An 18,387-nucleotide genomic window follows, 5' to 3' on the forward strand; every position below is an offset into this window, starting at 1 on the left:
CCTGCAATTTGACAGTTTGAGTCTAGCCTTCAATCCTTCCAATGTTGGTAAAATGAGGACCCAGAATGTTGGGGGCAATAGGCTGACTCTGTAAACTGCTTAGAGAGGGCTGTAAAAGCACTGTGAAGCGGTATATAAGTCTAAGTACTATTGCTATCATCGTACCTTCCAGAGACACCATCTCAAAGTCAAAACACTGGGAACGGAATGTAACAGCTCATCAACCAGCCCGCCATTGAAGGGACAGTTCCGAAAACAATTTATTCAAATGTATTTGGACAATAGGGGACTAGCAAGGAGGAAGAACTGGATGGGGAAAATTAACCGGGAAAGTTCAGCGTGCGAACATCAGTTCTGGTTTTTCTATATTGTAATCCATTTGGCTTTTAGTAAAGTAAACCTTTCACACCGAATGCAGTCAAGGGTCATTCTTACTTAAGAGACCAAGTTGGGGCAGGACTGACATGATGATTCTATGGGCCAGGTCTCTCAACATCTTCCAATATTTCTTTCTTTCTTTCTTTCTTTCTTTCTTTCTTTCTTTCTTTCTTTCTTTCTTTCTTTCTTTCTTTCTTTCTTTCTTTCTTTCTTTCTTTCTCTTTCTTTCTTTCTTTCTTTCTTTCTTTCTTTTTTGTCAAGAACATATTAGGTAATAAGTATAAGCATGGATTGGATACATAAAATAGATACAAATAGAGGAAACATTAGGACAGGGATGGGAGGCACGCTGGTGCACTTATGCATGCCCCTTACAGACCTCTTGAGTTGTTCTATGTTTTGGTTGGTGTTAACATTGATGCTATCAACATACCTTCATTCTTCTTTTTTTTAGCACAAATTATCCCCTTTTCCCATATGTTTCCCTCACTTCTCCCTACATTTGTGGATAAGAATTGTAATTCATTAGCTCTGACATTCTACACTTTTCCGGAAAGTGCTTGAGGGAAATATGGCATACATTATTTGGTAGACTTAATTCTGCTCCATCAGAGCTGAAACGGCAGTGTAAAAGTGTAGCTCATATGGAAAAAGATCAGAGATATATATATATATATTTACGGTTCATCCATTAAGGAACCTCTGCATAGAAACGTACTTTTAATCTGTACACCAACTCAAAATTATCCCTTTGTGATCAAAATGTTCCAAATGATTCAGTGGTGGGATTCAGCCAGTTCGCACCTATTCGGGAGAACCGGTTGTTAACTATCTAAGCAGTTCGGAGAACCGGTGGTTGGAAGAAATCTTATTTTGTTTTGTTTTTTTCACTTTACAGGGCTAATCCTGTAAGGAAGGCAGGAAGGAAACATTCTGGTGTTGTTTCTAGTCTAATCTTTATTGTTTCTCTAGTTGACCCTTATTACATTGTAACAGCTAAGGCTGACCAGCAACGTGAGTTGGTCACACCCATTGAGTTGGCCATGCCCACACAATCATATGACCACCAAGCTATGCCTGCCCAGCCGGTCATTAGGGCAGAGAACCGGTTGTTAAATTATTTGAATCCCACCACTGCTTCTAGCTATCTAGAAAGAGTGCAGAGAAGAGCAACAAAGATGATTAAGGGTCTGGGGGCTAAAACATATGAAGAACAGTGGCAGGAATTGGGTAGGTCTAGTTTAATGAAAAGAAGGACTTAGGGTGACATGATAGCAGTCTTCCAATATTTGAGGGGCTGTCACAAAAAAATGGGGGTCAACCAAACCACCTGAGAGCAGGACAAGAAGCAATGGATGAAAACTAATCAAGGAAAGAACCAACCTAAAACTAAGGAAAAACCTTTTGAGAGTGTGAGGACAATTAATCCTTGGAGCAACTTGCCTCCAGAAATTGTGGCTGTTACAACACTGGAGATTTTTAGGAAGAGACTAGACAGCCACTTGTCTGAAATGGTACAAGGGTCTCCAAGGTCCTCTCCATCTCTGTTATTGTGTTATTCATTCTCTCACTCCAACTTTCAGGAAGCAACAGAAATAAACAAGGGATGTCTCTTTCAAATAAACAAATAGCAATAGCACTTACTTATATACCACTTTACAGTGCTTTACGGCCCTCTCTAAGCAGTTTATACAGAGTCAGCAACTTGCCCCCAACAATCTGGGGCCTCATTTTACCAATCTCAGAAATATGGTTTCAGTTCTGGAAGCCATCTTTTACATTGGACCTTCAGGACTGCCACATTTAATGCTGTTGGAAACTGGGAGGGGGGATTGTATGGATCAGAGGAAATAAATAGTCATAATAACATTCCTTTCTCTGAGAGTCAAGGACATCTTGCCCTGCACCTGGAGGGGTGTGACTGGGAGGCATCTCCAGTTGGGATGGTGCATTGATTTGGCCATGTGATGGACATGTGGATGCTGGGGCAGGGACATGAACTTTCTTTTGGGTGGGGAAAACCTGGAAGCTTTCAGATTCGGGTTTTCCCAGATGTGCCAATATGACTTCTCTAATAAAATGGAACTTTGAGGAACTTCTAGCCTCGGAGTCTTCTTTCATTGGGGGTGTTACTTGGAACCCTGACAAATCAAAGGCTGAGTCTACCTTGAGCCTGGTGAGATTCGAACTGCCAAATTGCAGGCAGTCGGCAGTCAGCAGAAGTAGCCTGCAGTACTGCTCTCTAACCACTGCGTCACCGTGGCTCATATAAATAAATAAATAAATAAATAAATAAATAAATAAATAAATAAATAAATAAATAAATAAATAAATAAATAAATGTGGCAAATAAACAATTGAAAAATAAATGTGGGTGGAGAATAATTACTTAGAAAATAGACGCTAATCACTCAGGTTTGTTCACATTTAGGGCTCCCACACAATTCATTGTTTAAGTGACAAAGTTACATTTAACATGTCAATGCAGAAATCCATAAAAAGTAGAAAAAGGTTTTTTTTTACCTGAAAATTTTCCTTCCTTACAGCGGGCCGGTCCACAGATCCCAACAATGGGTCTTTGGCCTCTCCCTTGCTGTTCTGGAGGAAAATTGGATCTGTGAGTTAAAAGAAGGAACATGCTATTTGACCCAGCCCAACCCCCCTTTTAATTTAATTATTATTTTTAAATTACAACAAGTCATTCTTAAAGGAAACCTGATAAACGTAAGCTGTGCTCCATATACCACGTGGCTCTTGAACGGTTTGAAATCTGGAAACAGTTCATGTATTTAACGCATTTGAAATGTGGCTATTTAGTTTACAGGCGGTTCTTGAATTACAACAGTTCATTCAGTGACCATTCGAGGAGTGGTGCGGTGGCCTAGAGGTGGAGCTCTCACCTCGCAATCAGGAGGCTGAGAGTTCGATCCTAGGTAGAGGCAGATATTTCTCTCTCTGGGCAGAATGAGAATATATCTGCTGTTCAAAACTCTGCATTGGTGACAGGAAGAGCATCCGGCCATTAAAACACTCTGCTAGCTCCATTCAGTTACCCAGATTCCACCCTGCAAGGGATTACGTGGTCATTAAAAAGAGATGATTTAGTGACCGTTCGAAGTTACAATGCACTGAAAAAAGTGAGTTATGACTGCTTTTCACACAACCATTGTAGCATCTCCATGGTCATGTGATCAAAATTCAGAAGCTTGGCAACTGGTTCATACTTATGACGGTTGCTGTGTCCCAAAGTCATGGGATCCCCTTTTGCAACCTTCCCACAAGCAAAATCAATGGGGAAGCCAGATTCACTTAACAACCATGTTACTAGCTTCACAACTTCAGTGATTCACAACTGTGGCAAAATAAGTTGTTAAAAGGAGGCAAAATTCACTTAACCACTATCTCACTTAGCAACCAAGATTTTGGGTCAGTTGTGGTCATAACATAAGCCTTAAGACTACCTGTATTTATTTGTTTACTAAATCTGTAATGAACCATTTTGCCACAAGGCAACTCAGGGCAGTTTGCAACATTAAAATGAAACCTTGAATATAAGTATAAATGTATCAAATCAAACTAAACATAAACTCAACATCTGAGCCAATTTTAGAGTTTTGCTCAAAAGTTTCCCTTCATTTACTTCATCGAGCTGTAACTTTGGCCAGGCAAAATTAAAATTCTACTACACTTTAGAAACTATTCGATATAGTTCGAATGGGCTTTTTGTTTCCAGATTTCAAACTTAAGGCATACCTTCGTTTCATGCTAGAATAAAATCTTCAAACACATTACAATTTTGTAATCCGAAGATTTATCAATACGTGTTTCAGTATAAAATTCAGTGGCTCTTTCCGTGGGCTCATTACCAGCAAAGGACAGATCAAAAGAAACACTTGGAATTCCATTTGAATTGGAAATTCTACTCTCCTCATCCCAGCCCCATCGGCTAAAAATGATCATCTCCTCCACTTGAAACTGGAACACTCTGCTTGGAACATAAACACCCAACTATTCCAACAACCATTCTTCATTGTATTGATTAATCCAAGTTTGACAGACTCACTACTGGATTTATGGCAATACCAAAGCATGCAAACAAGTATGAATGGAGGATACCTTAATCTCCACTGAGCTAAGTTCTTAACACAGATAGGAATGAAACTCTTACACAAACCCATTTTATTCCACGTCTATTAACTGAAACATCAAATGAAATATTTGAGCAAGTCGTAGGATGGACACTGTAGCCATTTGGCTGTACTACACCATGTTTTCTTCGGTTGTGATTTGTTGATTAGAGCACATTTTATCCCATAATGCACAGTCATACATTATAGCTCCAAAAGAATAAACCCAAATCAAAAGACCTATAGATTAGATAAGATCTATGCAGTCATTGTATAGTAAAATTAGAACTTGATATGAAGGTGTTTTTTTTTTACAGAGTCATATTAATCCCCTGTCTTCTAATTTAAAATGCCCAATGAATAGAACAGAACAGAACAGAACAGAACAGAACAGAACAGAAAGAACAGAACAGAACAGAATAGAATAGAATAGAATAGAACAGAACAGAACAGAACAGAACAGAACAGAACAGAACAGAACAGAACAGAACAGAACAGAACAGAATAGAATAGAACAGAACAGAACAGAATAGAATTCTTTATTGGCCAAGTGTGATTGGACACACAAGGAATTTGTCTTGGTGTATATGCTCTCAGTGTAGATAAAAGAAAAGATACATTCGTCAAGAATCATAAGGTACAACACTTAATGATAGTCATAGGGTACAAATAAGCAATCAGGAGACAATATCAATATAAATCATAAATCGTAAGGATACAAGCAACAAAATTACAGTCATGCAGTCATAAGTGGGAGGAAATGGGTGATAGGAATGATGAGAAGATTAGTAACTATTTTGACAGTGTTGAGGGAAATATTTGTTTAGCAAATAACTATATAACTATTTGTTTAGCAAATACTTAATAACTATTTTGAAAGTGTTGAGGGAATTACTTGTTTAGCATTCAGGGGAAAAACTGTTCTTGTGTCTGGTTGTTCTGGTGTGCAGTGCTCTATAGCGTCGTTTTGAGGGTAGGAGCTGAAACAGTTTATGTCCAGGATGCGAGGGGTCTGTAGATATTTTCACAGCCCTCTTTTTGACTTGTGCAGTATACAGGTCCTCAATGGAAGGCAGGCTGGTAGTAATTGTTTTTTCTGCACTTCTAATTATCCCCTAAAGTCTGTGTCTGTCTTGTTGGGTTGTAGAACCAAACCATTATTCTCTATCTTTTATGTCAGAAAAGTTACCTTGCTCAACACTGCTGTTCAAATTCCTTTTTCTTGGAATACTATGTTTTAAAAATAAAAATATCAGTGGTGTCAAACTCAAGGCTTGGAGCCAGATCTGGCCCATGGGGTGCTTAGATCTGGCCCATTAGTCCACCCTGGAAACACTGAAGGATTGGCCCATAGCCATGGGCCGTGGGCCCTCCCCAGCTCCATTTTTGCTGGCAGAGGGTTGCAGGATCCTGTTTTTTCTGGCAGAGTGCTTGGGCTACCACAGGCTCCCCTGACACAAGTGACATCAAGCTGGGCATGCCCACCGTGGCCATGCCCACCCCGGCCCCCTGAGGTCAACCACAACTGTGCTGTGGCCCTCAATGAAATCGAGTTTGACACCCCTGTGTTATATCATAGCAAGGCTCCAACCTGAGGAAACGGAGTGTCTTAACAGCTTTAGATGACACGAAAGTTGCAGCTGGCCTAACATGCAGATGATGGAACAATCCCATCACCATAGTTCAGTGTTTCTCAACCTTGGCAACTTTAAGATGTGTGTACTCTCCCCTCCCAGAATTCCCCACCTTAAACTTGTCAAGGTTGAGTAACACTGTCATAAACTAACACCAAGACTAATGCTACTGTGCCAGTTATGGTAGAGTTCCAGGTTCACTCAAGCTGTTGGTGATGACCTACCAAGCCCTACATGATGTCCAGATTACATCAGGAGGCAAGATTAAATTGATAATCTTGGTGAGAAGCAGTGCTAGGTTTCTACCAGTTCATCCTGGTTCGGGAGAACTGGTAGCGGCGGGAGGCTCCGCCCACTCACCCAGACGTCGTCACGGATACTCGGCACATTCACAGAAGGTTCTGTGCATGCGCAGAAGTATTGAACATGAGCTCACCATTCTGAACCAGTAGCGAAGGTAAGTGAGAAAGACAGTTGAGGGAAGAAAGAAGGACAGATTAATTATGTCACTTTCTGTGCATCCTCAATAAAAATTACAGGGAACAACTGCAAACTTCGCCTCACATGTATATAAAATTACTTCTTTCCAGCATCAAACAGATCGGTTTTTCAATTGAAATATTTTTTCAACAAATTTTTATTTTCAAGAATATACACTAGTGATAATATAGATTTAACAACAATGTGCTTTCCAAATTTAACCAGGGAAATATTTGATAAGCCACATGACCCATGGACTACAATGATCATAGATCGGAAGGGCCTGGATTAAAGCCAATTACTAGAATCAGAAAATAAATGGCATAGGTGTAGATTTGTCAAATGAGGGATGAGGACCACACGTTTTCTGAATACTTTTTATCCCAGAGCTATAACTGCACTCAACAATGAACTAAAGGGCCACCATTAGTGAGCTGTTGGACAACATTTCTTGGTCTGTTGTGTGGATGTTTGGGTGGTTTAGGGGTGGGGAATTTGTGGTGGGTGGGAGTGTGTTTGGGGATTGTTATGTGTGTTGGACCTGGTCTTTGGGTGTTAAGGGGATTTCGTTGTATGGGTATACTGTGTATACACGTACAATGACAATAAAGTTGTTGTTGAAACCCACTACTGGTGAGAAGTCCTCACACCATATAAGATTACAAAACGTGGGCTAGATGATAACCCTCTATGAGTCCTGGCCTCCTTGTCCTGAGAGATTCACAAAATCTTTCCGACTCATCATTCTATACAACTATCAAAACAAGTTAGTTCAACAAGTTGAACAGAACATTTCTGTCAGCCATTGGGGGAGGTTGAGTGTCTCTATGTTCTTATGAATTGGAGTTTTTCTTTGTTTTGCTATTCAGAGTCTGTAGATAGGGGCAGATTGCAAAGGCTGTGAAATAAATAATTCTCACGGTTGATTTAACAGTATCCTTTGGCTTCGTCTCCCCAAAATATCCCCCCTCTATTTACTTTTAATCAGCCTTTACATACAGCTGTTAGCCAACAGCTTCCAAACAATGAAGACACCTCCCTAGCTGAGTACTAGAATGTCTATATTGAAGGGGAAATATATTACCCTACTTTTGTGTTAATCAGTGTTTGATCTCAAGGCCAAACTACATGTTACACGAGAGATTCATAATCACAAGCGAAGAAGAAAAAAAAAAATTCCAGGAAGAGTTAGTCCATTTCCTGAAACAAAACAAAACGGGAATAAAGGGAATAAAAAATAAATCGGTACTCCCAGCTGTCACTACGCATATGGAAATTGAGCTGGGTATATCCTATTTTTGCATTTTTAAGGCCCATATGATTGAAACAAAGATGCGTTTATGGACGTTTACAGATTTTACAATAATAGCTACACGTCTCTTTTAAATGAAGCTTTCGTTTCGTACGGATGCCAAAAACAAGAAAAGTGGCTCTTTTTCCCCCCTCCACAGAGTTATTGCCTAAAATGTGTTAATAACCTTTCTGTGATTAAACCTCAAAAAGTAACCACGGCCAGCATTTCAGAAGCCCACTCCATTGTTTTTTAGTGATTCAATTTGTGAAAAAGAAAATGGAAACATTGCTTTACATTCTTTCTCGAAAACAATAGAATGAATGCATTATTTGTGAAAACTCCTCATGCCACAGATAGGATGCGTTATTGCTTAGTAACCAGCATCTTCCCTACAATGCTTCACAGGCCTGTCTGCTAATGAAAACACATTGTGGATGCTCACCCTGTTTTCATTAGGCATATTAATTGGCAAGTGGCAGCTTCTAAAACGGAGGGACAGCGACGTGATGAATGGCATACGGACGGTATTAATTATACGGCATTAAAGTATTGACTAATGCAACTCTGTCCACAAACAGGAAAAGCATTAAGCACATGACTTCTGTTTTTGAAAGAACAGAAGGCTAAAATCAATGAAGAGAGAAGTATTCTTGGCTGTGAAGTCTACTAAGCATGCTACCTGTCAATATTCAGAAATCAAGGATCTGAGACAGATGAATAGCTTCCATTTGCCGTCATCTTTCTGCAACCTTGTTGTCTTTGCTTTTAAACAAGGAGTCTTTGCACATGTGCTGATGTTTCAGTCTTTCTCCTGCAAGTAAGCTGCAAATATCATGGAAAGGCTAAGAGGCACCTGTCAATCACTGCCTTGCCACCTTCTCAAACATTGTAGGGAGTTGGTTTCCAGACTGATGGAGCTTTGAGAGATCATTTTATAAACAACCTAATGAAAACTTCCCATTCTTAGTCCCAAAGGTACTTCTTCAAAAAGGCAACTGGGCTTCCTTGTTTTTCCTTGAAGACATTTTGTTTCCCACCCAAGACGTTTCTTCAATTTCTCAATTCTAAAGAAGCTTCTTGCATGAGAAGCAAAAAATCTTCAAAGAAAAACAAGGAAATCCTGTTTCTGAAGAAGCTTCTCGGAAGAGAAGCGAAACATCTTCAAGAAAAAAAAAGAAGAAGAAAGTCCAGTTGCCTTTTGAAAAAGCACATTTGCAACAACCAGTTGTGGGATTCAAATAATTTAACAACCGGTTCTGTGCCCTAATGATTTCTTCCAACAACCAGTTCACCAAACTGCTCAGAAAGTTAACAACCGGTTTTCCCGAAATGGTGCGAACTGGCTGAATCCCATCACTGGCAACAACCATGACTTGGGTGACTCCAAGATTTCCAAGATTGTTGGTAAAGAGAGAGTTGATAGAAAGGCAGGTAGTTAGAGAGTCAGAACTTCTGACCCAATATGTATCAATTCTATGTTTAAAAATGGTTTATTTGCTTGAATTTTGTAACCCCATTGGAACCACCTCCATAAATCTTGTGTGTGTGTGTGTGTGTGTGTGTGGGTGTGGTGTGTATATTGCATAAACTAAAATGCTACCTTTGCTGTCTTAACTAGAGGTCTATCCAGGGGTGGGATTCAGCCAGTTTGGGAAAACCGGATGCTAATTTTACATCTGGCTTGCCAAATTAGTAGTTGCAAGGACTGGCTGACCCCATCCACCCTGTCCCGTCCCTCCCAGGAGTCTCCACGCAGCCCGTTTTGGATGTGAGGTAAGTGCAGGGCCCACATGGAGGCTCTGGGAGGATGAAAAATGGGCCTCCCGGCAGTTCTGGAAATCTGGAAGCAGACCTGTTTCCAGCTTCCAGAGGGCCTCCGGAGCCCAGGGAGGCCATTTTTGTCCTCCTGGAGGCTCAAGAAAAGCCTCTGGAGCCTGGGGAGGGCAAAGATGCCCACCCCCGCCGTGGTGCAGAAAGCCAAGTAGGCCACACCCCCATGGCCACACCCATCCAGCAACCGGGCAGAGAACTAGTTGCTAAAATTTTTCAGGCCCACTTCTGGGTCTATCACTGTTTGTTTGGAGCAAATGGTCACCATTTAGATTAGACCTGAGAAAGACTGGACCTGTAGTATCAATACTGGGTTCATAGGATACACATTTGCTTTGGGCAAATGTGGTGCTCAGGATGGCTTTGCATTAGCAAAGAAAAAGAAGCAAGGACACCCTGAAGATGAGCAAGATTGATGGAAATGACTTCCGTAATTAAATAGGAGTCATGCTTGGGTTTTTTTTTTTATAACAGGAGATTCATTCTTTCCAAATCCATCTGATTTTCCTCCTCTTCATCTAATGCACAACTCAGAACTAATTACCCATCAGCCTTTATACATCCCACAGAGTTGTGCATGTGAAATACTAGCAAAAAAAAATCATGTTTTTGGGGAGGAATCGTCTCTATAACACAGGAAAAGAACAATTCAGAGAAGAAAGTGGATAGGATAGACATATTGGGGATAATTTGTAAATGAACACAACCAGACTCCAAGCAATTCATTTCTCTTCAGTCAAAATGAGAAGTCTTGCTAGGGCTATAGACTGTACGGAACACAGGATGCGGATTGTCAAAACACATAAGGGGGGGGGAGTGAAATATTGCAAAATTGAAAAAAATGAATAGTTGGAAGGATGACAGACAGATATGTATTGCAGATATATGGAAAGGAAAAGGAACAGAACTGTGAGACAATATGTGGTTGTAAGCTTAAACATTTAATTATCCAGTGAGACACAAACAGTTTTATATTTATCAAAAAGAAAAAGAAAGGAAAGACACTAAAATTTTAATAACGTATATCTGCACTAAGTTCTTGGTTTCAGTTTTTCTACACACCATTCGCAAGGTAGAATTTCAGTGCTATTATAAGGAAATAGCACATGCTTAATTATGTATTATCTTTTAAAGTATCTATTGATCCCTATTTTGGGCATCAATCACTGCTAGATTTTTATTTGACATTTTCCACTTGACTTTGGCAATGTGGTAGTATTAATTATCTTGTAATCAGTGGAAATTTCACTTAATTCATACACCATTCTTATTCTTCAACTAAGACGTAAAACTAAATATAATTGATCTATGAGTGTTAATGGATCCATAAATTACAGAGTAACAACAGGAAAGGAATATATCTATCCATTAATATGTGTGTGTGTGTGTGTGTGTGAAAGAGAGAGAGAGAGAGAGAGAGAGAGTGAGAGAGAGAGAGAATGTATTATTCTTCAGCCTTCTGGACAAACCTTAATGAAGCTGACAAATTAGCTCCCTCTCTAGAGAAAGAAATTTACTTAAAATGTGTCAAAACTAGAAGGGCAATAATATTTGGAAAAGCCCTCTAAATATATTCAATATATCTGATGCACAATACAGTCAATATAACCGCATGCAAAAGGTCAACCACTCCAGTCAAAATTGGACAATTTCAGTGAACAGAGGTACCAGAAAACCTTTAGTAGCACAGAGTTACACGTCGCCTTTCTAAAAATTGGAATCTATGCTGTTTTGTTATCAAAACAATAAATATAACGGTTGTACAGCAGCATTTCTACCAAATCCTATGAAAAGACAATTTCTGTGTAAGTTTGCGTAGTGTGTTTTGTTTCATTTAATAAAAGAATCCTGAACACCGAGGAACGCATAAAAGAATACTGACTAACTACCTCCACAATCAGCAATCTTATGTGATATAACAGTAGCTCTCGCCTTAGGAAAATTATAATAAATTCCTCGTCATAAATAAATATTCAAATTTGCAAACAGTATAAATAACGAACTTGCAGCATAACAAACTTTAGTTTTGACTCTGGCCTAAAAAAGCTGTGATAATCTTATTTTAAAAATGTGGTGGAAGAGAGGGATTATATATGAAAATGGTTTTGTAATGCTGAGCTACTCGGCGATGAAAAGAATATGCATATTTTGTATTTAATCTGAGTGGACAGCTTTTCGTATGGTCATGCATTTGTTCTGAAGTGGATGGGCAATTTCCAAATTCCCATGAACCAGAGGTGGGTTTCAGCAGGTTCTGAGCAGTTCTGGAGAACCAGTAGTGGAAATTTTGAGTAGTTTGGAGAACTGGTAAATACCACCTCTGACTGGCTCCGCCCCCATCTATTCTCTGCCTCCCGAGTCCCAGCTGATTGGGAGGAAATGGGGATTTTGCAGTATCACTTCCCCTGGAGTGGGGTGGAAATGGAGATTTTACAATATCCTTCCCCTGCCACGCCCACCAAGCCACGCCCACAGAACCAGTAGTAAAAAATTTTGAATCCCACCACTGCCATGAAAATTTGTCAACAGTGTCCTGTGTCCCAATGAACATTAACATCCTTAGGATCTTCTACATGGACAAGCCACTTCTGGCATCAACAAGTTCACCAAAATGAGTACATCACTGCTATCAAAAATACTTACAAGAACCTGTTCAAAGAACAGCACCTCAGAGGAAATGAAAAGAATGGTGATGAATGATTTGACTCAGAATCCACATTTCTGGTACCAAAATTGTATGATTCTCTCTCTCTCTCTCTCTCTCTCTCTCTCTCTCTCTCTCTCCCTTCCTCCCTCCCCCTCCCCCCTCCCTCTCCCCCTCCCTCCCTCTCTCCCTCTCCCTCTCCCTCCCTCTTTCTGTTTCTCTCTCTCTCTCTCTGTCTGTCACATTTTTTTTCTGATGTTGATTCAAGGAAAAATGCATTTTAGCGCTCATGGTATATCATCTTTATGACTGTCTCATCTACCGTGTCATGTGGACTGTCATAATATGTTAGCATGATGGGAAGAACACAATGAATTGCAATTAACTGTAAACTAACAATCTGTATTTTACTGGAGGTAAGATACAGATCTTATTCTATAATAAGATGTAGGCCAAGAAAATTCTAAAGTTAGATACAATCAAAGAAGTCCAGATCAACAAAAACCTAGGTTTCACGTCCAAATGTGGAGAAATATGTTTTTATTTATCCTAGTCAGATTTAGTTACATATTCATTGTGGTCACACTCGTCGATTGTACAATGTTTCCTCCAGCAGAACTATGCTTGTTCTAGTTCTATAAAACTAAGAAGAAAACTCAAAAGGAAGCATCTTAATTCTTTGAGTTCCTGGAAGGCAGCTCGTGTGTCAGCATTGCTATTCTTGTAATGCATGAGGATTTACTGCTAGAACCATTTCACTAAATTTACAATAAGGCTCTTTTTTAAAAAAAGAAAAAAAAAACCATTGAATAGATGTGGCCAATAAGACAAAATTCTAGCTTGTTCACAAAACTGCTTTAGTTTTAGTGTTTAGTTTCATATCTGTATTGGTGAGGTGATGGATGGATGGAGGGAGGGAGGGATGGCTAGAAGATAGATAGATAGATAGATAGATAGATAGATAGATAGATAGATAGATAGATAGATAGATATCCTGTTTTCCCCAAAATAAGACATCCCAATCGGGCTTTTGTCAATAAGGCCAATCAGGGTTCAAAAAAATATAAGACAGGGTCTTATTTTCGGGGAAACATGATAGATAGACAGATAGACAGATAGACAAATAGACAGACAAACAGACAGACAGATAGATAGATAGATATGGTTATGGTCATCTTCTTCTCTTAGAAAGTGAGATATTCATTCAGTCATTCTTGACAAAAATTCTTGCTATCCTTTTTTCAATCAGACAAATAAAGTGATATAATATACTCACTGATTCAATTCCAGGTCCTAGCAATTAGGTTTGCTTTTGAAGAACATTTTCTTTTCTTTTCTTTTATTTACTTTATTTGATTTCTATACCTCCCTACTCCCGAAGGACTCAGGGAGGTGCACAGCCAAACAATAAAACACATACATACGAAGTTTAAAAATAGAATTAAAATCAAATTAAATAATTTTGGCCCGGACAAATTAAAACCCCAAACTATTTAAAACCAATTTTAACATTGAATGTAGAAAATACTAAAAAATATTTAAAAATTAAAAATCTTTTATAAAAGAGGGAGAAAATTAGGCCAGGCCCGCCTGGTGAAATAATAAGGTCTTTAAAGCGCAGCGGAAGGTGAGCAGATCCGGGATCCTCCGTATCTCTGGGGGGAGCTCGTTCCAGATAGTAGGTGCCCCTTTTGATCAGTATATAAAAATTTAGAGGCAGCTCGTCTTACTCGCAGAGCCACATTGGGCAAACTAGAATTTAGAAGTCACCCACCTATCCTGGGTGAAAAAAAAATCAACATAAAACTAAAAAGCTTTGTTGAACAATTAACCATAGGTTTGCTCAAACAACAGTAATCTTTGGTTTGCTATAATCACAAACCTATTTTCTGAATAGGTTGCTCATACAAAATGCTGTTTTCAAGAAAAAGATACTGAGTGCAGATATTTAAAATTTTTGCATTTCTCCTTATGATCGCATAAGTAAACTCGTAGATACTTTCAACCATTGGGTTGGAAAATGTGTGGGGAGGGGAAACTCCTTTTCACACTTTCCAACCCAATAAACATTTCTTTAAAAATAATAAATGTAAAGAGTACAGTACCAAAGTAAAAATGAAAAAAAAAATAGTACAAATGTTTGTCCATCAACATTTTGATGTTTGCTGATCAACAACAACAAAAAGAGATGAAATCAAATTTGGTCTTGTAGGAGGACCCAGCAGGAGATAGTTGAAGATAGCTGAAAGTGAACCAAATATGGCTAGGAAATAAACTTTGGTTCAAGGGCTCAGTGGTTAAAGACACTGAGTTTGTCAGCTGGAAAGCTGATAGCCCAGGTTAGAGACCCGAGTTCCACGCATCGGGATGAGCTCCTGTTCCTTGCTGCAGCTCCTACCCACTGAGCATTTCCATTCTAATTCTAAAAACCATGGTCTGTAGGTTATCATTTCGTTCTTCTTTTTTAATCTTGAATTTAGCAGCACTTAGCTGACTTTGGTTGTCATGAAAGTTAGACAGGATTAGACTGAGTTAATGCATTAAAGGAAAACCACCAGAAATTCCCAGTATTATATTTTTTTTCCCAAAAAGACATTTGGGGAGGGAGGAGGGAAATGCCGTCGAAGGCATCTAATAGCTAAGTATTTGTGCAAAGTATTGTTTTTTAGAAAACACAAGAGGCGTGTTCCTCTTCAGCAGAGAATTTACCTTTTGTTAGTGCAAGGATGAAACAATTAAGAATAAATTAGGCCAATATTATCTGGGATCCACCCCAAAGCAATTACATCTAACCACATATTATTACAAGGTAAAAGCCCTGTTTGTCTGCAATTTTTTAAGTAGCAAGATTCTTGAGGCCTCCCTTTTTCTCTTTATATAAAAGTCTTTATATAGTACGGGTGTCAAACTCGCTGTGTCACATTGCCGTCACGTGATGTGTTTCCCTTTCGTGGAGCTGAGGTGGGCGTAGCCTGCACATGACAACCCTGTTATACAATGTTACCTACACAATGGGCACAATGGCTCAGCAGTTAAAGATGCTTAGCTTGTCGGCTGGAAAGATGACAGCCTGGGTTCGAGACCTGAGGTGAGCTCCCGTTCCTTGCCCCAGCTCCTGTCCACCCAGCAGTTTGAAAGCATGCAAATGCGAGTAGATCAATAGGTACCACTTTGGTGGGAAGGTAACAGAGTTCATATAGCCATGCTGGCCACATCATCACCTTTTAATGACCCCATAATCCCTTGCAGGGTGGAGTCTGGGCAACTGAATGGAGCTAGCAGAGTGTTTTAATGGCCGGATGCTCTTCCTGTCACCAATGCGGAGTTATATTCAGCAGATATATTCTCATCGTGCCGAGAGAGAGAAATATCTGCCTCTACCTAGGATTGAACTCACAGCCTTTTGATTGTTAGGTGAGAGCTCCACCTCTAGGCCACTCACCCATGCTGGCCACATGACCAGTGGAAGTGTCTTCGGACAATACTGGCTCCCTCGGCCAAGAAATGGAGATGAGTCAGACACCACTGGATAGGGAAATCTTTACCTTTTACACTGTTTTTATTTAGAGAGTTTAAAAGACCTTCTGGCACCATTGCTGTTGAAATAAGCGCTTACTGAATAATCTAGGCTGCTCAACAGAGATTTCCAAGCTTTACGCTCATTTCTGTTGAGGGAGTTAAAAAGATACCAATTTACTGTATCTCAGGATAATTGTTTCAGACTGGTCATCTTTTATTCTTGAGTCCAAAAAAAAAAAAAAAGTTGGGGAATTAATTGCCCTCAATAGCGGTCATGATGTATTACGCCAGCATTCCCAGCAGCTTCATTAGTGCTTGACCAGATGGCACCAGAAATTATGGATTTCCAGATTTGCTTAATTATGCTTCATTTGAAGCTCTTATTGTACTCAGGTGACAGATTTCCTGGATGAGGTTAGATGCTTCCAGTCTAGACTTATGGGGAAATCCAAGTTTTTGGCCGAAAATATAACCCTCTAGACAAGGATTCTCTTGGAAGGCAGACAGATTAGTAGATCATTCAAAAAAAAAAAGCGCTTGGATGTTGGTGCTCTCATTGAGGAGCAAGACAAAATAATTGCATGTACAATGGAACTGCCAGCTTTCAACGCCATTAAATTAGATCCTCTTCCACTCACCTCCACTTCTGAGTGTCTGTCAATAAGGTGGGGGAGAGGGAAAGCTCCAGTAAGATGCTAAACGAAGTCTGAAAATGCCTTGTGGTATCTTGCTGCTAGACAACTACACACAAGGGAAGATGGAGAAACTAGGCACAGATCTGGAGGCATTGTTGCCTTTTTTTTTTGCTTTTCCAATTAAAAGCCACTGGCTTGTTCAGACAATTGCTTAACACATTGTAAGCCGCCCTGAGTCTCCGGAGAAGGGCAGCATATAAATCAAATTTAAAAAAACAAAACAAAAACAAAACAAAAAACTGACGGGTTGCCTTTGTACCTTTTTTTTCCCTCACCCATATCTAAGATCATCTAGGATGAGCCTTGGCTTCTGGAAGGCAGAGCAAAACCACAATTGCCCTGGCATGAATTTTTCATTAAATCTTTACTCCGTTCCTTTTAATTCCTTCCCTTTGAGATCATTGAAGAGTAGATCTAGGCCAATCTGTGATGATCTTTCTATGTGTCCCAGGTTGATTCGCAGTGCTGTTCATGTAAGAAAGTCTTGTCAATTTTTTTTTCCCTCTTTAATTTATTGGCCTTGCCCTTGGGCACTAAGACTATCATAGAACCGAGGAGAGGTTGAGCTATTGGAATGATGGTGAATGGGAATTATTGAGTAATTTTTAAAATATTAAAATGCTAGTGATTCAGCAGGGGACAACAACTACATTGTATGAAGAAATGTTCTTGATGTTTCAATGTATTTATGGAGAAAGTGATAAGGAATCATAAAGAGAGAATGGTATTGTTTAAAGACAAAGATGTGAATGTAGAAGAACCCCAACAAGTAGGGAGGGGAAAAAAGATGAGTACAAATTGGGAAAATAGTATTATACACACCGATCTATAAAAGAATCTATTATAATTACAATGTGCATGTTAAGGTTAGAAGTTGGAAGACAAGGATTATGTATATTTAATTGTATTATTATTGTTAGCATTGTATAAAAAGTATACTGACCCAGTCAATACACGGTTCACAAAGTATGTATGGTTGTTAAAGGAAAATTACAAAGAAAACACACACACAACCGTATTTTTCGGACTATAAGACGCACTGGACTATAAGACACACTAAAATTTACAGGAGGAAGACAAGAAAAAAATAGTTTTTGGCCTCCATGTGTCACATTTTCGCTTTCCCCAGCCCTCAGAAGTACTCTGCAGTGGTCAGCATATCCCGTTTTTGCAAAAAACAGACCTGTTTTTGGCCTGCAGAGTGCTCCTGGGGGCTGGGGAGGGCGAATTGTGACGCACGGAGGTTTCAGGAGGCCAAAAACACCCGTATTCGGTCTATAAGACACACCTAAATTTTCACCCACTTATAGGTGGGGGAAAGGTGCGCCTCATACTCTGAAAAATATTGTGTGTGTGTGTGTGTGTGTGTGTGTGTGTATGTGTGTGTGTAAATAAAAGAACCAAAGAGAAGTTGAGATGTAATTAATTAAAAACTATTTACTAAGTCTGCACTATTAATCTTCTCATCGTTCCTATCACCCATCTCCTTCCACTAGTGACTGTATGACTGTAGCTTTGTTGCTTGTATCATTACAATTTACGTTGACTGTTTCCTAATATGATTTGATTGCTTATTTGTACTTTATGACTATCATTAAGTGTTGTACCATATGATTCTTGAGGAACGTATCTTTTCTTTTATGTACACTGAGAGCATATGCACCAAGACAAATTCCTCGTGTGTCCAAGCACACTTGGCCAATAAAAAATTCTATTCTATTCTATTCTATTCATGGAATAATTTGGGGAAAGTGCGAAGAGACACATACTGGTGCCTTCGGGAGCA

General features: G+C 39.4%; 1 protein-coding gene across 7 annotated transcripts in view; it reads right to left on the bottom strand.

The window, feature by feature from the left end:
- The window catches only part of PCDH17 (protocadherin 17), a 224,136-nt gene that overhangs the window by 21,129 nt on the left and 184,620 nt on the right, over nt 1-18,387 (bottom strand). For 3 of the 7 annotated variants that reach the window (XR_009621132.2, XM_034416622.3, XM_034416612.3), the window contains one exon: nt 2,902-2,976. The exons of 1 other annotated variant lie outside the window; for it this stretch is intronic. Coding sequence is in view for 4 of the 6 variants with exons in the window: in XM_034416622.3 (XP_034272513.1) it covers nt 2,902-2,976 (75 nt within the window). In the remaining 2 variants the exon portion in view is untranslated. Of the gene's footprint in view, nt 1-2,901; nt 2,977-18,387 lie in introns of those variants that run through there. 3 more of the 7 variants (XM_087895562.1, XM_034416657.3, XM_087895561.1) reach the window with 1 other exon arrangement.

Source organism: Pantherophis guttatus, chromosome 5 (genome assembly GCF_059756535.1).
Source record: "Pantherophis guttatus breed Tessera chromosome 5, ASM5975653v1, whole genome shotgun sequence".
Classification (NCBI taxonomy): domain Eukaryota; kingdom Metazoa; phylum Chordata; class Lepidosauria; order Squamata; family Colubridae; genus Pantherophis; species Pantherophis guttatus.